This window comes from Poecilia reticulata, chromosome 7, assembly GCF_904066995.2.
Source record: "Poecilia reticulata chromosome 7, P_reticulata-male-v2, whole genome shotgun sequence".
Classification (NCBI taxonomy): Eukaryota; Metazoa; Chordata; class Actinopteri; order Cyprinodontiformes; family Poeciliidae; genus Poecilia; species Poecilia reticulata.
The window spans coordinates 455,702-475,607 of NC_088836.1; the positions used below are offsets into that span (position 1 = coordinate 455,702).

A 19,906-nucleotide genomic window follows, 5' to 3' on the forward strand; every position below is an offset into this window, starting at 1 on the left:
AAAGCTGGTCTCACTGAACAAAGAGAACGGATGTGTGGGCAATTCCCGTACAGCATGGGTTCAGGGGGTGGGAAGTGACGTAGAGGAGAGAAGAGGTTGAAAAAATAATAATAAAAAAAAAAAAAAGGTCCTCCACCCACTTGGTTGGAAAGGGTCAGCATGAGGACTGGTGCACACCAATAAGAAGGGGGAGGACCTACAGGCAGAATATTTAAGATGCTGATCCAGAGCAGGACTTGAGGGAAACAGGACAGAGCCTGGGTTAGCAGCACTAAAACGTTGCCTTTTGACTTCTTTTAGAAACAGAAGCTCTTTAAAAAACATTTTTAAAAAAGCATCAAGTCTAAAAGGATTAGCATATCCAGACATGACTAAAATCAATCTGAGCATCCTAGCTTTAGGCGTCACACTGCTCCTGCTAGGAACCGGGGCCCAGAACCCCAAGAAGAGGCCAGCTCCCTCCAAGCCCCCCAAGGTTCAGTGCTGCGATGAGGTGCGCTCGCTCAAGGTCCAGGTGGCCAACCTGACCAGCCTGCTCGAGGAGTTCGGCCGTAAGCAGAAGACGGACATGATGAATGTCGTGAGGCAAATCATGGAGCTGGACAAGCAGGACCACCAGCTGGAGGGCCGGGTCACTGAGGCGGAGAGCAAGTACTCAGAGATCAACAACCGTGTGGAGATCATGCAGCTCCAGACTCTGCAGTCGGCAACCCAGACTTCCTCAGGTGAGCTTCTAGGAAAAGAGGGCGTCATGTTTTAGCTGGAATTTTATATGAATAGCACTTGTTTTGAATCAACTTGAGGCATATTTCTGTGATTTTTAACCACTCTGGAAAAGTGAAAATTGGCCACATGTGGAGAAAATTACCACTGTTTACAGTTCAGCTTAACCCGTTGCCTTCTTCAAACTGTTGTTGGACAGCTGTTGTTAAGTCTTTCACACATGGTCTAAAAATACGGAAGAAGAAACAGTAATGTTAAAAACTACAGGTGCACAGATCATGTCTTACCTGGCCAATACCGATTTCTGGTTTTCTTTGAGCTCTGAGCTCCTGATTCCAACTCTAACCAACTGCAATTTCATCTATGACAAATAAAAGAGACTTGAAATGTTGCAGATTCTTTTAATAAGGTAAAAGTTTTGAAAACATGGAATTAAAAAAATTCCAAGATCATCTTCTTGATCTTAGTTATAACTAATCTCAAAAAAAGTGCACCAAAGTTGATGGTTGATAGACTAAACTAGAGGAATTCTTAGTGTTGCTTCTTAAATAAGTAGGGGAAGTAAAGTCTGATTTTGCAGTATTTAAGATCTGGAACATCAATTAGAGCAAATCAAGGAAAAATCAACCATGATCATTTCTAAAGGATTCTTTGGTTAATCTCTACTTTAGTTATCCTGTTGAGTTTTTATTTACTAGTAAGTAGCACATTTCTTTTGAAAGATATCCATCTCCCCAGTGGAATGCATTTACTACAGCTGCAAAAGTACTGTAATCATCTGTGCTTTGTGGGCCCCATGAGCTGCTGGGAATCAGCAGTGAGGTTGATTACAGTGCACAGCAAGCAGCACAGCAGCAGGATAAAGCATTAATTTGGAAAATACAGAGTCCCATCTGCATGCATAGCTCCCACACAGCCATATGCACTCAGAGACTCACCCTAACCAGTCAAAACAGTAATTGGGCCTTCTGTTGTTTCTGGTACTTTTGCTGTGTGGTCTAATGGAGCCATACATATGATTTATGAAGAGAGAACAGAGAGGCCTTTCTAAAGCTTGAGTCAATCTGGAATTGGAGAGCAGGACAGGAAGTGATGCACAGATTAGAAATTGTTGATGGGGTTCCTCAAATCTCAACAGCTATAAAGCTCATATCGACCTCGTAAAGCTTTTAATTACATCACCATACCATGAAAGAGGAACCTACAAAAAGCATGTAGCACATATTCCAGATTCATTCCATTTGTTTTGCTTTTGATGAGAGCTAAAAAGCCATTTTTGCATCTGTAAAGTCACTCAGACAATCATAAAGCTGAATTTATAGGAAGCCCTTCTCTGATATCTGCTCATATGCTTTTAGCATAACTTAAAATTCTTCCTTTCCAGATGCCATATATGACTGTGCATCCCTTTATGGAAAAAGCTACAAGATCTCTGGCGAGTACAAGCTCCCTAAAGACGAGTTTTTGGGTGCACCTGAGCTCAGCGTAAGTCCACGGTTTGAGTTCAGAGTGGTTCCGTTTCCATTTAGCATTCAGTAGTGATGCAGGAAAACAAATGCTCTTCTGTTTCAGGTCTTCTGCGATATGGAGACAAACGGAGGGGGTTGGACTCTGATTCAACGGCGCAAAATTGGCTTGACTTCCTTCAACCGAGACTGGAAGCAGTACAAAAACGGTTTTGGATCCATTCGTGGAGACTTCTGGCTGGGCAACGACCACATCTTCCGCCTAACGAGGCAGCCCAGCACACTGCGGATCGAGCTGGAGGTAAGTGTTGGAACTTTTGTCTGGCATGAACCATTTCATAGCCAAAAGCAAGCAGACAGAATTATATTATGTCTGTTTGAGTATAAAAAATTGTAATAAATCTTACTAATTGCAGAGATGGAGAGCCAATAAGCTCCGTTTTTACAACCCTTCCTGACTAAATCACTATATATGTGCTTCAACGCAGGACTGGGAGGGACAGACACGCTATGCTGAGTACGGCTTTTTCACTGTGGGCAATGAACTGAACAGCTACAAGCTGTTCATCGCCAACTACAGCGGGAACGCAGGAGACTCCCTACGCTACCACAACAACACCAACTTCAGCACTATGAACAAGGACAACGACAAATGCGTGGATGACTGCGCTGCCCTGCGCAAAGGTGATCTACTGGCACTGATGTAGCCAAAGCTTCCAGAAAGGTAATTACAAGTGGATAAAGCATAGGCAGATCCTGATTCTTTTCCCTCCGCTGCTCCTAGGTGGTTACTGGTACAACTGCTGCACCGACTCCAACCTGAACGGCATTCTTTATCGCTACGGTGAGCACACAAAGGGCACTGACGGGATCACTTGGTACGCCTGGCACGGCCCCAACTACTCCCTGAAGAGAGTGGAGATGAAGGTCCGACCAGCGGGTTTCCAACCCTAAACCTCAGCTGTGTCTACCGAATCAAGATCATAAATCTCTCTTAACACCTTTACGACCAAATTGTGTTTTCAACTTAAGAGCATTCATTAGTAACATTTTAGTTGTTTTAAGCACTGAAATGTGTCATTTTAAACCACTGTCCCTTACGGGCGACTGGATTTTAATCAGTTCTCTCATTTTCGTGAAAGCACTACGTTGGGTTTTAGTTAATATTGGTTATAGTGGAAGTCATGGGGCACTTGTAGGGCATATCTAAAGACTTAAAGAATAGTTTTTGTGAATTGTTGATGGAATATGACCTACGACAAAAGGTATTTCCAATAAGTAGTGTCTGATGAAATGTCATGATGGAAATATGTAATTTGTAAAATGTGTACAGGTTTTTAATGATGCCGTTTAATGTGATGGAAAAATAAAGATATTTTTTAAAAGAAACACGACACATGGTCTCACTTACATGTGAAACATTTTACCCTGTGATTAACCCAGAAGTGATTTGCGCTCTGCCAGGGTCAGAAGCTGACATCCTTAGCCAAAGGTCCTAAAACACATGATTCAAATAAAGGAAAAAGAGACCACACATGATGTACCGTCTAGTTAAATACCACTGAGGTTTCCTACTTGAAGAACAAAACACAATTTTATTGTTTACGACCTAGAGGGAATTTCTCATAGCAAGTGCTCCCTTTATAACACCAGAAATAAGTTTTAAGCAACACGTTCAATAAAATTCTAATTAAAGCACAACTTTTATCCCATTAGCAAAAATGAACACAGAAGAATACTAGAGCTGTGACAACATATTCTAAAAGTGACAAAAATGACTGCATTTTAAGGGGTTTTCCAAATATGTGAGCCCCCTTTAGCAAAAGCTGTAATTCAGCAGTATTGCAGGGAGCAAATACAGGAGGCAGTTACCACGGTGATAAACTTTATTGCCATAAAGAGAGCAATGACAAGGAATATTCAGGGTTGGGTTGCTGTAAATTGGTGGCTCCAGTTTTTCAGTGGACTTTAAACATTAATAATGCTCTCCAAAGAGGCTTTTACATCAGTGTTATGGTAAGTCTTATAGGGTTCTAGAAAAATATAAAATCTGATGAAGTTGCATCTGAAAACAGATGCAACTTATTAGAGTTTTGATGTAGATTCTGTCATATTTAATCATGTTGTTAAAAGATTTGTATTGGATGTGGACATTACAAGAACAATAAAGAATAGCACAGTAGCAAGTTCCAGAAACTCCAGCTGTGTTTCAAGGTATAGAGCAGAATAACAGTAACAAGACACAATCAGCTGGCAATCAACCAATGACTTGTAACTGAAACGTACAAAAAAAGGAAGAAAAAAAAAAAAAAAAAACTTTTTTTCCGTTAAGTCAACATGCAAGAATGCGGCAGAAACAACATTCTTGGGTCTGGAAGTTGTTACTGAAGAAAAAAGGACTCAAAGTTTGATTGTTTCAGTATAAGTGAGGTGGAAATGAAGTCAGAGAAAGCACAGAGATGTGGAAAGTCACTAAAAAAAGAACCTATTTTATGCTAAGGCATGTCTATAGTTAGTAAGGCTGTGGGAGAGAGAGAACAAGAGAGAGATTCAACAGATAACAGGAAGGCTTAAAGGAATTAGAGCAAAGTTTCACTGTTCTGTGTCTTCTCAGCTCTGGTCTGTTATGTCTGCATTTTTGACATTAAGGTAATGTCTACATCTGTAGGAAATACAGAATGTAGTGCAAATTTGACTCTGTTAATCATCCTAATATTAGATTCTAAAGACTATTTAAAATGTAAACTCTATTATCATTTTATCATTATTTTAAAATATTTGTAAAAAAAAAAAAAAAGATCTACACCAACTTTTCTCTGACTGCGGATAAGTTATTTTTACACAGATCAAAACTTCACAAAAATAAAACATTTAAAATTTACCATAAAACTGTAATCAATGAATCTTTAAGAGTAACAGAATTAATCAGTTCAGATTTTCTAAAAGTCATGTTTCTAGAAAACATGACTTTTGTAGTTTCAAAAACTGCAAGAGTAGCCCCAAACACAACTAAAAAGTCTCCAACAAATATCAACAATACCTGCAGAAATTAAAGTATTTTTCCTAACAGTGCCAGCTCTGAATAAAAACGAGACTTTCATTGTACTTTTGCAAAGCCGAGGCAAAATCTTTTATGGGAAATCCTAGAGAGGTGAGAACCAGATGGGGCTAACACCAGAGAGCCGGCTCTCATCATTCATCATCATCACGACTCCCAAGAAATTGAAAACAGGCCCCGCAGAAACACAAGTCCAGACACTCACAGATGAAAAGGAGGCGAGCGTCCAATTAGATGGCTGGAAAACAGATTTCTCTGTGCCATGCCAACAGTACAGAAAGGAAAAAGACAAGAAAACTGCATGGAAAAATTGACAAAAGATATCAAAACCTTGAAGCAGAGTGCCATGAGAAATACTATACAATTTAATTGCCAATTTTTTTAGATGGGACTTTGGATTTCAGACAGAACAACACATTATAGAGAGATTCTTAGCACTTCTGATCACCTTATGAATTCTACAATCAAATAAGTGAGGTGAACAAAAATGTAAAATAAAAGCTGGTCTCTTTCACTTTGAGATTGTGTTTCTAATGGCTGAATTAGTTCAATATTTACAAAGGTGAGCTTGCTTTTTGGTCGAGTAATCCATGAATTTTCAGCACTCCCACCTGATTAGAGACTCCAAGATGAGAGGAGAGGGGCCTTTCTGGAACTCCAGCTCTTTGTAATGCAGTGCCTTGGCATAGGCACGACATTTGGAGGCTCTCTCTCCAAGCAGAACGATGCCATTATCGTCTCTGAGGGGCAGAGGGCCCTGGAAAAGGAAACGGAGCCGTATAAAATAACCAAACCTTTCTTTTCCCCCCAAATGAAAACACAACCGAGGAAAAATACATAAGTCATTTTTAATTTAACCTCCACGTGGCAATTAGCAGCTGAAGTTTTTATTTTCAGTGGGCTTGAGTAGCAGCCCAACCAGGAGTCTCTTTTTTCTATTTTTTTGAAGTAACGACCAAACCATGAGAGTCTCAGTTCTCAGAGTGACGCTATTGTTGCTAAATGGCCCAGGTTGTGTGGTCTGTCATCAAGTCTTCACCAGCTGTCTCCGATTCCTCTTCCAGTAAAATAATCAGACGGTAAGATGAAAGCTGTCCAACAATCTAAACAAACAGTTGGTAGCCTAAAATCACTTTTATTTAGCTGATTTCACTGGAAAATTGGTCAATGGTTACTGCGTGATTGATTGCACAAACCGACAAGGATGCAAACCAAACTTTGTTTATAGTAAACCTTTTAATAAAGAAAGAAGACTGCCCCAAAAGCACGAAGCGGACTGCAGTGCAGGGCATTCTGGGCAAATACAACCAAAACAAACACTTATGTCTAGCGCTAGCGGGAAAAATAGCTTGCGGTCTTTCATCAAAAACAAGAGAAATCATACAACCACAGGAACAGGTTTTAAACGGTTTGGATGCTTTGGATCCTTTGAAAGAATCGCAGCAGCTGAAAATGTAACAAATGTTGTAGCTTTGGTTCCCAATTGAATCAAGTTTACCGAACTATCTGGTGTAAAAACAACGTAACTCTCCTTCAGTGTAAGGGAAAATACAGGAATACAATAATGGAGCCTGTACTCTCATAATACCGTATTTTCCAGACTATATGTCCAGAGTATAAAGCGCATTCAAGAATCAAGATATGAAAAGGGATTGTATGATTTTATGCACTTTCTTGCTTACCTTATCACTGTGCTCCATGAATTCTGCCAAGTTAAGAAGCGTTTGCGTCACCTCGGCTATATCTTGAGAGGTGAGAGCTAACTCGATGCTGCGGATAAGCTCATCCTGCTGGTCTTCACTCAGCTCTGACCAACAGGACAGAAAAGCAGCGTTGAACAGGTCTCTGAAGTATAGAAAAGACAGCTGGATTTAGTTTAAAGAAAAGAAAATGTGAGTAAACATGAAAATGTAAGTATTTTGCAGAAGCAGGAACTAGTAAGAAGGCTAACCAGGGTTAAAACTGTAAATTTAGGGGATGTTACAATCAAGATCAAGTATAGCAGAAACTGTGAACCCAGCTTAGTGTCCATGATAGAGGCAGAAAAGGCTAGCTAGTTAGCTGTCAAGGGTACATTAGCGGCCTAGAGTCACATAATTCAATGAAGATGTGTGTGACCGAACTCATGAAATAGTTCAGTCACAAACATCTGATCGAACTATTGTGACAAATAGTCCTGCCACAACAGGACTATTTCCTGTCTATTTCCTGTTGTGGCAGGATCCCCCACCTGCTCCTCATATTTACAGTGAATGTAAATACGGGGAATAGATGGGGGATCTCACTGCATTACAAACAAACCAACAACTGCACCCTTTGTGTCCATGAAAGAAAAGCCATCTGGCTAGCAGGGGGATATTAGCAGCTGGCTGAAGTGAGCCTGGAGCCACAGAATTCAATGAAGATGTTTGATACGATTCAATAGTTTTGACTGACAGAAATGTCCCACAAGAAAAGATGCACGGTTAACATATTTAAGCTCAACTTATATTTTCTGTAGATAATTAAGACTTTTTAAGGCCTTAATTTTAGACACACAAATTTAATTCTTTTTAAGGTTGATTCAATTATTTAGCATGAGAGTGTGCATATTAATGAACGTCCAATATTGTCATAAATATACCGGATTTAGCTTAATGCTAATTTCCATCCGAAAATACATGCATTCAAACTTATAAACAAGTGCAGACACACAGCTGTATATCTATAGGATCATTATACAGCCAGATGTCACGAGGTTTTGCAGCTGTACTGCAGGTAGAAGTTCAAATTTACTTGTGTCTTCTCCCTAAAAAACACTATGGATATGCTTTTACTCCCTGTGCTTTATCACAGTCGTTAAAAGTTTTAAAAAAGAAAAAACAGACACACACAGAAAAGAAAGAGGAGCATCACTTTGTGGAGGAAGTAGAAGTTGAAAAGTAGACGTGTCAGTCACGCTGTACCTGGCAAGAGGGATGTATGTCTGCGCCAGAGACCAGCACGATCGCAGAGCCGGGGAGGACGACTCTTTGAGCAGGACCACGCTCAGACGCCTCAGCCACTCCAGCCAGTCATCCTTGGACACTTTCCGAGCAGCACCCCAGGCCTTAGAAAAGAAAAAAGCAAGGATTAAAAGCTGACTGGGAACTGTGTGGGAGCATCAGTTTTTCCAGACCTCACATTCGAACTGTGCCATGACCCTTTGCGCTCCAAAAGTAAGCACCTGCAAGCCATTGAGCTCTGCTGCTCGTTTTGATGAGGTTTTTCATTTCAACTCGTCGCCAATTTGTTGATTCAAATTTCTTGAGAAGAAATAAACTGAGGCATTTCAGTCAGAGCTGTTTACTAGGTGTAACATCAACACCAGCAGAGAGTCCAGTAAACAACACTGGGCTCTAAGCGCTGCAATCTTTCATTATAGGAATGTGTTGCTTTTGAAGGAAGGAAACTGCTAAGCGCCCACCTTCTGGAGTGCGGTCGTGCTAACATGGAGTTTCTTCATGGGGCCTGGCTCTACGGGACCGCTGACCAGAGCGTCGCCTTGGTTGCCCCGAATCTGCCGGTGTTGAAAGATTAAAGGGTCCTCTTCCTCCTCTGCCAGTGTGTAGCCCTATCATAAACAACACACACACACAGAGGCCACACGCAAACAGCCCACACACATTCAAACCGTTGATCAAAGCTACACATACATGTTTTATGAATGAGCGCAGAAGGATATTTCCTCCCATCGAGGCTGTTTATAAACAAAAGTTTGTACGCAACATATTTATTTTATAATGTCATTTATGTTTTAAGTCACGTGGAGGCATTTGGTGTCACAGAGAAAGTAAATATTCAAACCAGATGGGAGCATGAGAGCACCTAACGATGAATAATGTGAATATGTCGGAAGCTACTCACCTTCACAATACGACATATCAGAATGTCGTAGCGCTGGTGATTGATCCGGTGCTTCAGCATCACTTTGTTGACCATAGGGATGAAAATCTGGTACTGGAAACGAGAAAGAGTAAATAAAAATCTCTGTGGATTTTCTGTGGTTTGGTCTGCAACTTCAACCACAAGATAAACGCAGATCAAAGGCTTTCCCTGAAGCCTACAGAGCTAAAAGCAGCGCTGGCAGCACAGAGGTCACACCTCAAAACAATGCAAGTGTTTTTGGGAGTAAACTAGAGGGCTTGTGGGGAGAGGAGAGGCTACAAGTGACCTCATCCACTCATAAACATTGCCTCCCCACTGGGGAACCATTTGGTGACATAAGCAGTCTGGCAGGAAGTAATGCAGACTGAGCGCTGTCCCGCCTCAGCTTGAGCTGAAATTACCAGGAGCTTTGGAGGCTAACACGGCTACCTTCTTCCCCAGCTGGAACACCAGCGAGGACAGGGTGTCCATGGCGGTGGAGCGCAGCTCCGGCGTGCTGTCCAGTGTCCGAACAATCGGGTGGATAATGCGGGAAGCATAGTCTGTGAAGTCCAAGGACTCCGTTAGTCGGTCGAGCGTCTCCAGGGCGACCCTGACCCATAGAAAAACCAGGAAATATATTGGCAAGATGTTGAAAGACGCAAAGACAAATAGAGAAGCATATGAAAGTATAACATGTAAAAATAGAGGTGTCACACACCAGTCTAAGAGTTACTGCATTTCCATTACAAGTATGCGCTAAACGTCCACATTCAGCCGACCTCAAAAAAATATTTCGCAATCGCAGTGTTCCCATTAAATAAGAAATTAAATTAAAATCAAATGTGAATACATTTGTTCACGTGATGAGTCATTAAAAATCATGGGGGCAACAAACGTCGAGCCTCACAAGAGATTCATGTTTCAGTGTATTCAGGAAATCTTACTCAGGCGTTGGTGCGAACAGCACCAAAGGAGTACCTACGTATATATTTATATGATAGTCGGTAATTTTACAAATACTTTCAAATTACTAACTGAACTTTTGATTAACTGAGATGCATGGAGCCAGCTGTGCACTGTTCAAAGAGGCAAAAGCCTAAAATCAGGGCACTGCTGCTGATAAAGTTCACATGGCGTGACTTGTGAAAAGAAAGTGTCTCCACAGCAGCTTTATGAAATGCGTAAATTTCCATACGGCTGAAAAACTATGACATGCTAGAGCAAAAACTTTTATCAAAAAAAGTGAGGAGTTTTTTCTAAATTGCAGTGTTTCTTAATTCCAATTTGCACAACATTATGGTCAATGGAAACGCAGCTGGAGTCTTGCAACCTTTAGATGTGCCTTTACAACAAACAACCCATCAAAGGGTTGTTTGTTGTAAAGGCATACCACATAACATACCACCTACCACATAACATCTACAGCATAATCATGTTGTAATATCTTCATTTATTGCAATAAGCCATTCAATAAAACTAAATGAGAACCGCCATTTGCAATACTGACTTGCGAGCCTGGAGGGGCACATCTGGGGCATCAAATAGCTTGACAATAGGAGGCAGCAATAAGTGGAGGTAGTCATCCAGATTGGCACCAAACAGCTGGATGGCGTTCAGCAGCTGGAAGAATGAAAATACGTTAATATAAGGACTTTCAGCTTCCTGTAGGTTTAGGGAAAGAAATGCTAAATTTGTTTTATTCTATCACAAATATTACATAAAGAAGAAAAATATCTACTTGAAGAATTCAGCTGTCATTTTTGAAGAACCACTGTTTCATTTCTATGTCTAGATTTTGGAAGAAAGAAAAATGTGAAACTTTGTGAATGTAGTAGGGCTGTATAAATAAATCGATTCTGCGATATATATCGATATTTTCCGCCCTCGGAAAGTAGATTTTTCATCCGCGAGTATCGATCTGTTAAACCATAGGGGTCCATAACCTTATAGCTCTTTTTAACGTCTAGTTTGTTACGGCATAGCAGCGAGACTCCGCCTCCCTCAGTCTCACTTTCAACTATAGCTTAAAGTGCACATTATAAACTACACACCAGGTTTTAAATTGTGTTAATAGGCCAAATATAACTGGAGTTATGCTAAAATTAGTAAACCATATTTTTCCGATTGTCAGAGAAATGTCAAAAGCGCCGCCATTCCCCAGTTTTTCCGATTATGTGAGGGGGAATGAGCTTCCAAACGTACAAAACGAAACGAAACATTAGATTCCTGTGTTCTTGGAAATGTAAAATCTTCAATAAATAACGATGGGCTGTATTTTGTTGCTGAGAAACGAAGTAAAGTTGCGCAAGTATCCGTGAAAGAGAAGCGGAACGGAGAAGCGGAAAGGAGTAGCGGCGCGAACGGAGCAGCTGCAAAAGCAGTGAGATCGCGAAATTAATGCACATTTCGACTGGTAGCATTCACTTCGTAATTAGTTTTTAGCTTGGCGGTTTCTATTCTGTATATAAAGGATTACCTGAAGAATGAACATGGGTTGATAACATCCGAAGCGGGCGCGCAGCGGCGCTGTGTTTAGAGCAGGAAGACGAAGAGGAAAAACCCGCAGCCGGAATCCGCGGCGCAGTGAGGATTTCCATGGTAACAATGACTGATCGATCAGTTTTATTAGCAACAGACAAAGAGTATCAGAGACTGAGAGAACGATGAGATCCTGGCAGTCTGAGAGGCAGCTACTCAGAGATCCAAGCAGGGGAATAGCGGCGCTGCGTAGCTGCAGGGAGTCGATCACTACGGGGTGAGACGGAGCCACTACTTTAGCAGCTAGTAGTAAACAGCTTACAGCCACGGCTAACTCCGGGAGCCAAGGTAGAAAAGCCTTTTTCCCCATAGTCCAAAAGACTGCATTTGTGGCTGCATTTTTACTCCAAAATGCAGCCACAGTGTCCAAAAGAAAAAACATAAGTGCAATCAATCATTTGCATATTGAGAGTCTACAGAGGCTGATAATCTCCCCACTCTGCTCCTGGATTATGGTTTAAACTTTTAAGTTTTATGTCAAATCCACATGAATTAAATGACAGAAACTAATTCTCTCACTGCATCTTTGATTCATTTTGTCCAGCTGCAGACTGTTAGACTGTCCAATCATAGTCAGGTATGGTGTAATTGGTGCTTTTAATCAGTTTTCAGTTAACTAAATTCAAGTCTATGGAACACAAAATGTCACTAAAATCACTCTGTCCTCCTAAAATCTTTCAGAAAATTGTAAAAATGCACTGAATCTTATTGGATTGTATCGTATCGAATCATTCAACAAATATTGTGATACACATCGTATCGTGACCAGAATATCATATACCGTATCGTGAAATTATTGTATCACTACACCCCTAGAATATAGGGTATATATATTTAGTGCTTCCAACCTAAAAGCAAAATCATCTTCGGTTGTGTAAATTCAGTGCAATTATTCCATGACAAAAGAGGAATTCATACTGAAAACGGCATTTATTATGATATCCATATTTAACAACGTTGGTTGATTCTTTATCATTTTTGGTTAAAGGTATTAAAAGGTATTGTGGAAGGTCCAAAAAGTTTCAGGTTGCAGACCTACTGGCTACTGGACGGAAAAAGCATGAAACATGATTCTAAACCCACCATCCCACAGTGAAACATGGTGATGGCAGCATCATGTTGGGGGGAAAATGAGAGGGAGGGAAATGCAGAGCTGGACTGAAGCTGAGCTACACTGGAATAGTTTATATCAAATCATATTCATGTGTTAAAATGGTCTAGTCAAAGTCCACTTTAGCCCTAAATCAAAATTTGAATATAGATGTTCCTAAAACCTTGTCAGTAAATCTGAGCATGAGCCGTTTTTATTTTGAAAAAATATATTTATATTCCTAACAAAATCACTCGCTTCTTTGTAGTGGTCTACCACATAAAATACTCACGTTTTTAGCTGTAAAACATGACAAAAAACAAAACAAAAAGATGTTTTGCAATTTAACTCAGATTTTATCAATAGTATGGCAAAGTAATCTATAACCATAGATCGGCAGTTCATGTTTGCCAAATTCAGAAAACAGTAAGGTAAGGTAATTTTGTTTATATAGCACATTTTCAGCAACAAGGCAATTCAAAGTGTTTTACTTGTATTTACTAAAAGCTGAGGATTGTCTAGTTAACTGTAGAGGAGATGCTGTGTGAAGAATACAGACTTATTGGGAGTGAGGAGGCTTGGACAAGACGAAGTGTTCTGGATAAGCAGTCCCAACGCGCACCATGACCACCTCTCCATGTCTAAAGTTCACATGGCGAGACTGCAGGAAGTCACAGTATTTATGTCTGAGTGTCTGTGTGTGGTGGGGGGGATGCTTTTCCTCTCTATTTGCTCCAGAAGGTAACATAACTCCCAATCCCTATCTGTCAGAATCTTATTCACCAGATTGAGCTTCACATTAGCAACCAAGTTACAGATTCTATTTTCTAATATTGTACACAACAAGACAGTAAGGCCTCAAACCAAAGTGAATGACTACACTACTTATGGCTCTGTGTTTATGCTCTCTGCCCAAAGCCATGATTTATTATCGGAGGGAAACCCTGACAACTGCTGAAACCGAAGAGTGTGTTACCTCCAGATTTATGTTGTCTTTGAACTCACATATTAGAAGTGAAAAGCTTAAACCTGAAAGTTCTCAATGGATACTGAAGGCAACCGCAAACATAAAATAGTGCCCTAATAATTTCAGCTGCTGGTTGCGTTCTGGGTATAAAGTAGCAGCGGTAATATTGAACAAAAACCCTCCTGGCATAATGAGGAAAATAAATATAATGGATAAAATGTGATATGTGGTCCAGGCACTGCGGCTTAAAGAGTGTGATTTATGATAAACAGCATGCCCGACTTCCAACTCATTAGATAAAACACTGCTGTCTGCACATAGCTTCATGTACCAATACTAATAAAGGGTCTTGAACTTTACGTCTTCTCAAATACCACTACTGTATATTTTCAAGGGTTGATATATAGAGAGCATTTTTAATGTTTATTATTCCCCTTACTCACATAAAAAGGCAGATTCCCTGTAAATATTTAAGACAAGTAGTTTTATAAAACAACACCAAGCGGGCTAGGATTATATTAAAAATCAGAAACTATTGCTTTAATTAACTTAATGTGCTTCCAGTGTTTCTTTTCATAGAAAGTATTCCAGGGTGTGCGGTTCTGTGTTTTGGGTCTCATTCTAATCCCAAGACGCTCACACACACTATTCCGTTGTTTCTTTCTGTTAAACCAGAGTTGTTCCTCTCCACTGTCCCCCCCATGCTTTCTCAGGATGTGGAATTGCAGCTGCCATATTTTCTGGACTATAGGTTGCTCTGGTTTATAAGTCGCATTCATCAAAATGCATTAAGTAGAGGAAAAGAAACGTATACAAGTTGTTCTTGACCAAGCAAGCTGGACTTATAGTCCAGGAAATACGGAAATTCAAGATCCGACGCTATGCTGCGCGTTTCCTTGGAAAAACAGAGATTATAATTTATGATCTACTGAATCTGATTGGATCAGACCGAGTTCAAATTGCAAGGGATAAAGTAGATTTGAAAGAACAAACCTGGATTAAATGGGATTGTTTCATCATGGTGTAGCAAATGATTATCATCAATGGAAAAGCAATATTAATAAACTCTGATAACGGTGTTTGTAAACATTAAAAATTGACAGCACACTCTGAATTACTGTTGCTTCTAATGCAGAATCAATAAATGCTAATACATTTGAAAATATGCCTGAATGCACTTACTGTGTGTGTACTGATTAATGTAACAGGTATATGAAGTAATATTTCATAGTTCAATTTTTAGGTCAATATTTGTGTCTCGCTGCATTAGCAGATGTATTGCCAGAAAAACTTGAATTAAATGCAAAATGCATGTAGCACTTTGAGGAGTCCAACTAAATGGTAAATAATAATAAAAAATAATAAATATAATTGAGAAAGAACTGGTAAATACCACCAGAGTCAGAGTGATTAAAAAAGCATAAAAACTAATCCTATGTTTATGCATCAGTTACCAACAGGGTTGGATAATTTCATTATGTTTAAATCAGACGGCAGAGCTAGAGACATGATTTGATTAAACGTCTGGTTAATTGCATGAAAGGAGAACAAAGACAGCCTCCAGTCCGCATTAATGAGTAAACAAACAAAAGCTTCTTTCATGACAACATTGCCTTGGAGAGTCAAAAGAATGAATGAACTTTAAATGAGTTCATTTCTTTTATATTCAGAAGACGGCTGAGTGCTCTGCTGTTTCTCACTTTAGGGGGGAAATATGTTAGATTCTTGTAAATTGAAATCTATTCAGAGTAAATTAGCTGATTAACTCAAACACATTCAGATGTTTGAGTTAACCAGCTATAGGAAGTTGTGAACGTGAGGCAAAATGCAGCAGTATTCTACGTCTTCTACCTTGATGGTGACGCTGCGGCCGGTGCTGTTATCGTGCATGAAAACACGCAGCATGTGTGGGATGAGCTGAGGCAGGTAGAGCTTGAACTCTCCGCCCAGCGCCACCACAATTTGCTCGATGAGGAGGATGATGGTGTTCTGCATGGGGTTGTTTGGTGTCCAGTACTCCTGCAGAGCAAAACCAAAATACAGCACAACAGTGTTAATTAGAAGTCAATCATATGCACATCTCTGTTTTTTTTTTTTTTTAAGTACACAACAAAGAATCAGAACGAGGATTGTGGTCAATGAAACATGTGCTGCTTTTGTCTTTAAACAGATTTACCTTGGCTGTGGCTCTTCATTTGAACATGGTGGGTCTGTTTGTTTACTATTAATCTAATACACTTGGAAATTATTTGAAATGTAGAAAACTGTTTCTCATCAAAACAGTGACTAGACTGATAAGATTATGAACACAATAGTGTTTAATAAATACAATATGGGTAGAAAACAGGGGAAGTTTCACCTTTTTTAAATATTTTATCTTCATCTCTATTAGGGCCAAAACTACTAATAGGCTTAACCTTGATTAAGTGATTTAAATAATTGTCAATTAATTTAGTAATCAATTAATTAACTCTACAATACAGACTCAAAAAAGGCCATTTGATGAAACAACACAGTAAGAGCAGTAATTCAGCCAAAATGATACAAAAACAAACATTTAAGATAAGAAATAAAACTTTGCAAATATGCTTTACCAAAAACTCTTCTTGTGGCATAGTTTAGCTTCACCTGCTTCAAATTCTGTTTTTAAAATGGAATTTGTTTCTTTGCATATTTTGATGCATTTCTAACATTGCATTAAAAAATGGCTTAAATGGCAAATCTGCAGAATGTGCCAATAATGTTATGCATAAAACTACAGTTCCCTGAAGGAGAGGAACGAGGTACAACACATAGAGTATGGGATATCACGCCCCCGCGTGGCCTAACTGAAGATACTGTTAATCACGCCTTTATTCAAATGACGTGTGATGACGGGTGGCAGGTCCCGCCTACATATAAATACACCCCAATCACAGTCATTATTCAGTTCGATGGCCCCTCTTCACCGAGCCAAGCTGAACAGCGGGGCAGAAAAAGGTGTTGTACCTCGTTCCTCTCCTTCAGGGAACAGTAGTTATATGCATAACATTACGTTCCCTTTCAGTCGATTCACTTGGTACAACACAGAGTATGGGACATATACACACGCCCTGTGGAGCAGCCATCAAACCTGACAAATGCACTGAGTTAGTTTGAAACCTCCAACCCAGCAGAAAGAACAGAGTGAGCCACAGAAGGGGCTGTCACATCCAGACGATAAAACCGAACAAAAGTTCGGTTTTATCGTCACGACCAGCTGGCTGCAGCGCAGATGTTACTCACAGGGACCCCTCTGAAAAGGGCCCAGGATGCCGCTACACCCCTGGTTGAATGTGCCCTCACACCATGAGGTAAAGGGAGGCCCTTGCTGTTGTAAGCAAGAGAAATAGCTCCACGGAGCTCTGTGATCCATTATGGAAAAGATTAGGGGACAGTGGGTGTTGGCTTTGGTCTCAGAGATCCACTGAAGCTTTGCCAAACCATTGCCAAATCTACACAACCACGGATGGATGCACACTCCGTCAGTGGGCCTCCCCTGGACAGCAGATCCGCCTCCAAATTCAGGTGCACAAGAACATGAGTTGCTTTGACAGACAGAAAATGAACGCTGCACCACTGCAATAGTTTGTGAGACAATTTCAGCAAGGGAAGCGAAGTAAACCTTGTCTGTTTATGTAGAACATCACAGTGGTGTTGTCTGCCCTTATCAGAACATGCTGGTTCATCAGAATCCTCCAAAAATGCCTCAGATCTAGCAGGACTGCCTGCAACTCCAGGTAGTTTATGTGGAGCTTGGATTGGGTTAATGTCCAGATCCCCCTCACCGCTACGCCGTCGCATATTGCCCCCCACCCCTTCAGAGAGGCATCTGTGGACAACACTTTGCGAAAGGACACCCCACCCTGCCGATTGGAGACCCACGGTACAGCAGACCGAGTTCCTTCCACGGGCGAAGGGCTGACATGCAAGCAGTAGTTATCTTCAAGCCTTCTGTGCAGGTGCCGTGACTTGCACAGCCGGTGAGAGCGTGTCCAGTGCTGCATCGGACGCACTTTTAACAATCCGAGTGGCACCACTGCGATCATGGAGGCCATCATTCCCATCAGCTGTAAGACAGTCTGGAAGTACAGTTTGCATCCCCAATGAAACTGAGCGAGGCTCAAACGCGGTCAAACGGTGCTCTGAGAGATGAGCTTGAGCTGACAGGGAGCATATTTCCAGCCCCAGGAATGAGAACTGCTGACTCGGGTTCAGTGAACTTTTCTGAAAGTTTACAGAGAATCCCAGTGCTTGAATGTGGGACAGCACCTGTGGCAGTCTGCTCCCTGGAACTGGCTATTAAAGCCCAGTCGTCCAGATAAGCCAGAATGCGAATTCCCTTTTCTCTGAGAGGGGCTAGTGCTGCCTCCACAATTTTTGGAAATGTGCGAGGGGCGAGCGACAGACCAAAGGGTAAGACCAGGTACTCGTACGCTATTCCCTCAAAAGCAAACCTCAGAAAATGCCTGTGTTCTGGGTGTATTGCTACGTGAAAGTAAGCATCCGTCAGATCGATTGTTGCAAACCAATCGCCTGGGCCGACAGCGTTCAAAAGTTGTCTCAGCGTCAACATTTTGAATTTGTATTTGCGAAGGTGCTTGTTTAACACTCTTAAATCCAGGATGGGACATAACCCCCCTCCCTTCTTTGCAACAACAAAATAGCGGCTGTACCAACCTCTGTTTGCTTCCGAAGTGGGAACCACACGCACTGCTCCTTTTGCCAACAACGTGTTTATTTCGTCCCTCAGAACTTTCGCTGCTTTGGGTCCCTACAGTTGTGTTTATAACTGATTGGAACCGGGGCGGTCTTATCCGGAACTGCAACCGGTAACCCGTAGCAACGGTCTTTTCTACCCATGGGGAAAGTGCGTATGCACGCCAAAGAGGCACGCGCGGCCAGACAGCTGACCTGACGCACTGTTGGCAAGGAGGTGCAGCCCTCTGTTGGAACGGAGAGGAGCAGCTCCATTTGACTGTTGTGCACGTTGTGGCACACAGTGTTTAGATTTTGATTTTTTGGCAAAGGAATTGCACTCTTTATTGAAACATGCGGAACAGTTACACAAACATTTCGAACATTTTCTCTTGCTTCTTGAGAAATATTTAGCCCACTTAAACCTGGGGCTGAAGGTGCAAACAGTGTATGCGTTGGGGTGTTGTGGTTGGGAAACTGTTAGGAAAATGCAGTGCCTCCTGGGGCTGGAACCCTGAACAGAACAAACAATATACCTTTTGAGCATAAATCAGAGCATAAATTTGAGCAGCAATCAGGTCTCCCAGCTTCTGATGTCTCTCTTCTGTCACGCCGTCTCACGTCATTAGAATGACTGAGGCTTTTTCTTTCGAGACGTCAAATCTCGTTGAAAGCCCAGAGGAGGGCCTTTGCTCCAGGCCGACTGGCGGGGAGTTTGCTTTGACGGCTGGGAAATTGTGGTGTTGAGAGCTGCAGGTGGTGCTGCTCTCTTTGGCGGCACCAGTGATGTCATAAGCTTGCGTGCGCTCATGTTGGGCCTGGACCTAGCGTCACGTCTTTGAATGACGCAACGAAGAGCTTCAGTTTGCTTTTTCTTAAGCTCGAACTTTGCTTGTATTTGTATTGCATCAAGGATTTGTCCAAAAAGCCCTTCCGTAGACACCGGCTCGTCCAAGTATATGGCCCTGTCCCTTAGCGTTAGTCATAGGTGTCTCTGAGCAACCACTGTGTAAGCCATCCCCTTCCCCAGTGAGAGTGCAGCACAGCGGGAAGTATGCTGAATATAATCCGCAGTGATTCTGATCTCATTTAAGAGGGGAATCAGATGGCTATCAGGAGGCATCTGAGCTCCTAGCTCGGACAAGCACATAGCTTGATAAGTTCGAAGCATGGTGGCCGAGCAGTGGTTGCTTGAGTGCAATACGTCTTCTCCAACTGGGTTGCGGAAAACCTGCATTGTTTTGAGGGCAGGTTGGCAGAGCCGCCCACACCCTGGGGGTATGATGGCACTAGGTAAGCTGCCAAGGACGCCTCCACTGGTGGTAAATTAACCAGACCTGCTTTGTCGGCACCCTCCAGGTCCACGTACTGCCCGTAGCCAGGCACTGTAACACGCGTGAGCAACGGTTTGTTCCAGGACGACGTTAGCTCCGAGACAAAATCTGGGTATACGGGCAGGC

At 41.5% G+C, this 19,906-nt stretch overlaps 2 protein-coding genes across 3 annotated transcripts in view; one reads left to right on the plus strand and one right to left on the minus strand.

Moving 5' to 3' along the window:
- The window catches only part of mtor (mechanistic target of rapamycin kinase), a 168,774-nt gene that overhangs the window by 98,716 nt on the left and 50,152 nt on the right, over positions 1-19,906 (minus strand). For both annotated transcript variants that reach the window (XM_081608531.1, XM_081608530.1), the window contains exons 21-28: positions 15,582-15,749; positions 10,643-10,755; positions 9,583-9,745; positions 9,133-9,225; positions 8,693-8,839; positions 8,193-8,335; positions 6,930-7,092; positions 5,859-6,004 (exon numbers count right to left, since the gene is read on the minus strand). In XM_081608531.1, coding sequence (XP_081464657.1) covers positions 5,859-6,004; positions 6,930-7,092; positions 8,193-8,335; positions 8,693-8,839; positions 9,133-9,225; positions 9,583-9,745; positions 10,643-10,755; positions 15,582-15,749 — 1,136 coding nt within the window. The remainder of the gene's footprint in view (positions 1-5,858; positions 6,005-6,929; positions 7,093-8,192; positions 8,336-8,692; positions 8,840-9,132; positions 9,226-9,582; positions 9,746-10,642; positions 10,756-15,581; positions 15,750-19,906) is intronic.
- On the plus strand, positions 212-3,578 carry angptl7 (angiopoietin-like 7). The gene is made up of 5 exons (XM_008413147.3): positions 212-725; positions 2,108-2,208; positions 2,296-2,490; positions 2,678-2,873; positions 2,974-3,578. Exons 1-5 carry the CDS (start codon positions 368-370, stop codon positions 3,141-3,143), a joined length of 1,020 nt encoding a protein of 339 aa, XP_008411369.1. The 5' UTR covers positions 212-367; the 3' UTR covers positions 3,144-3,578.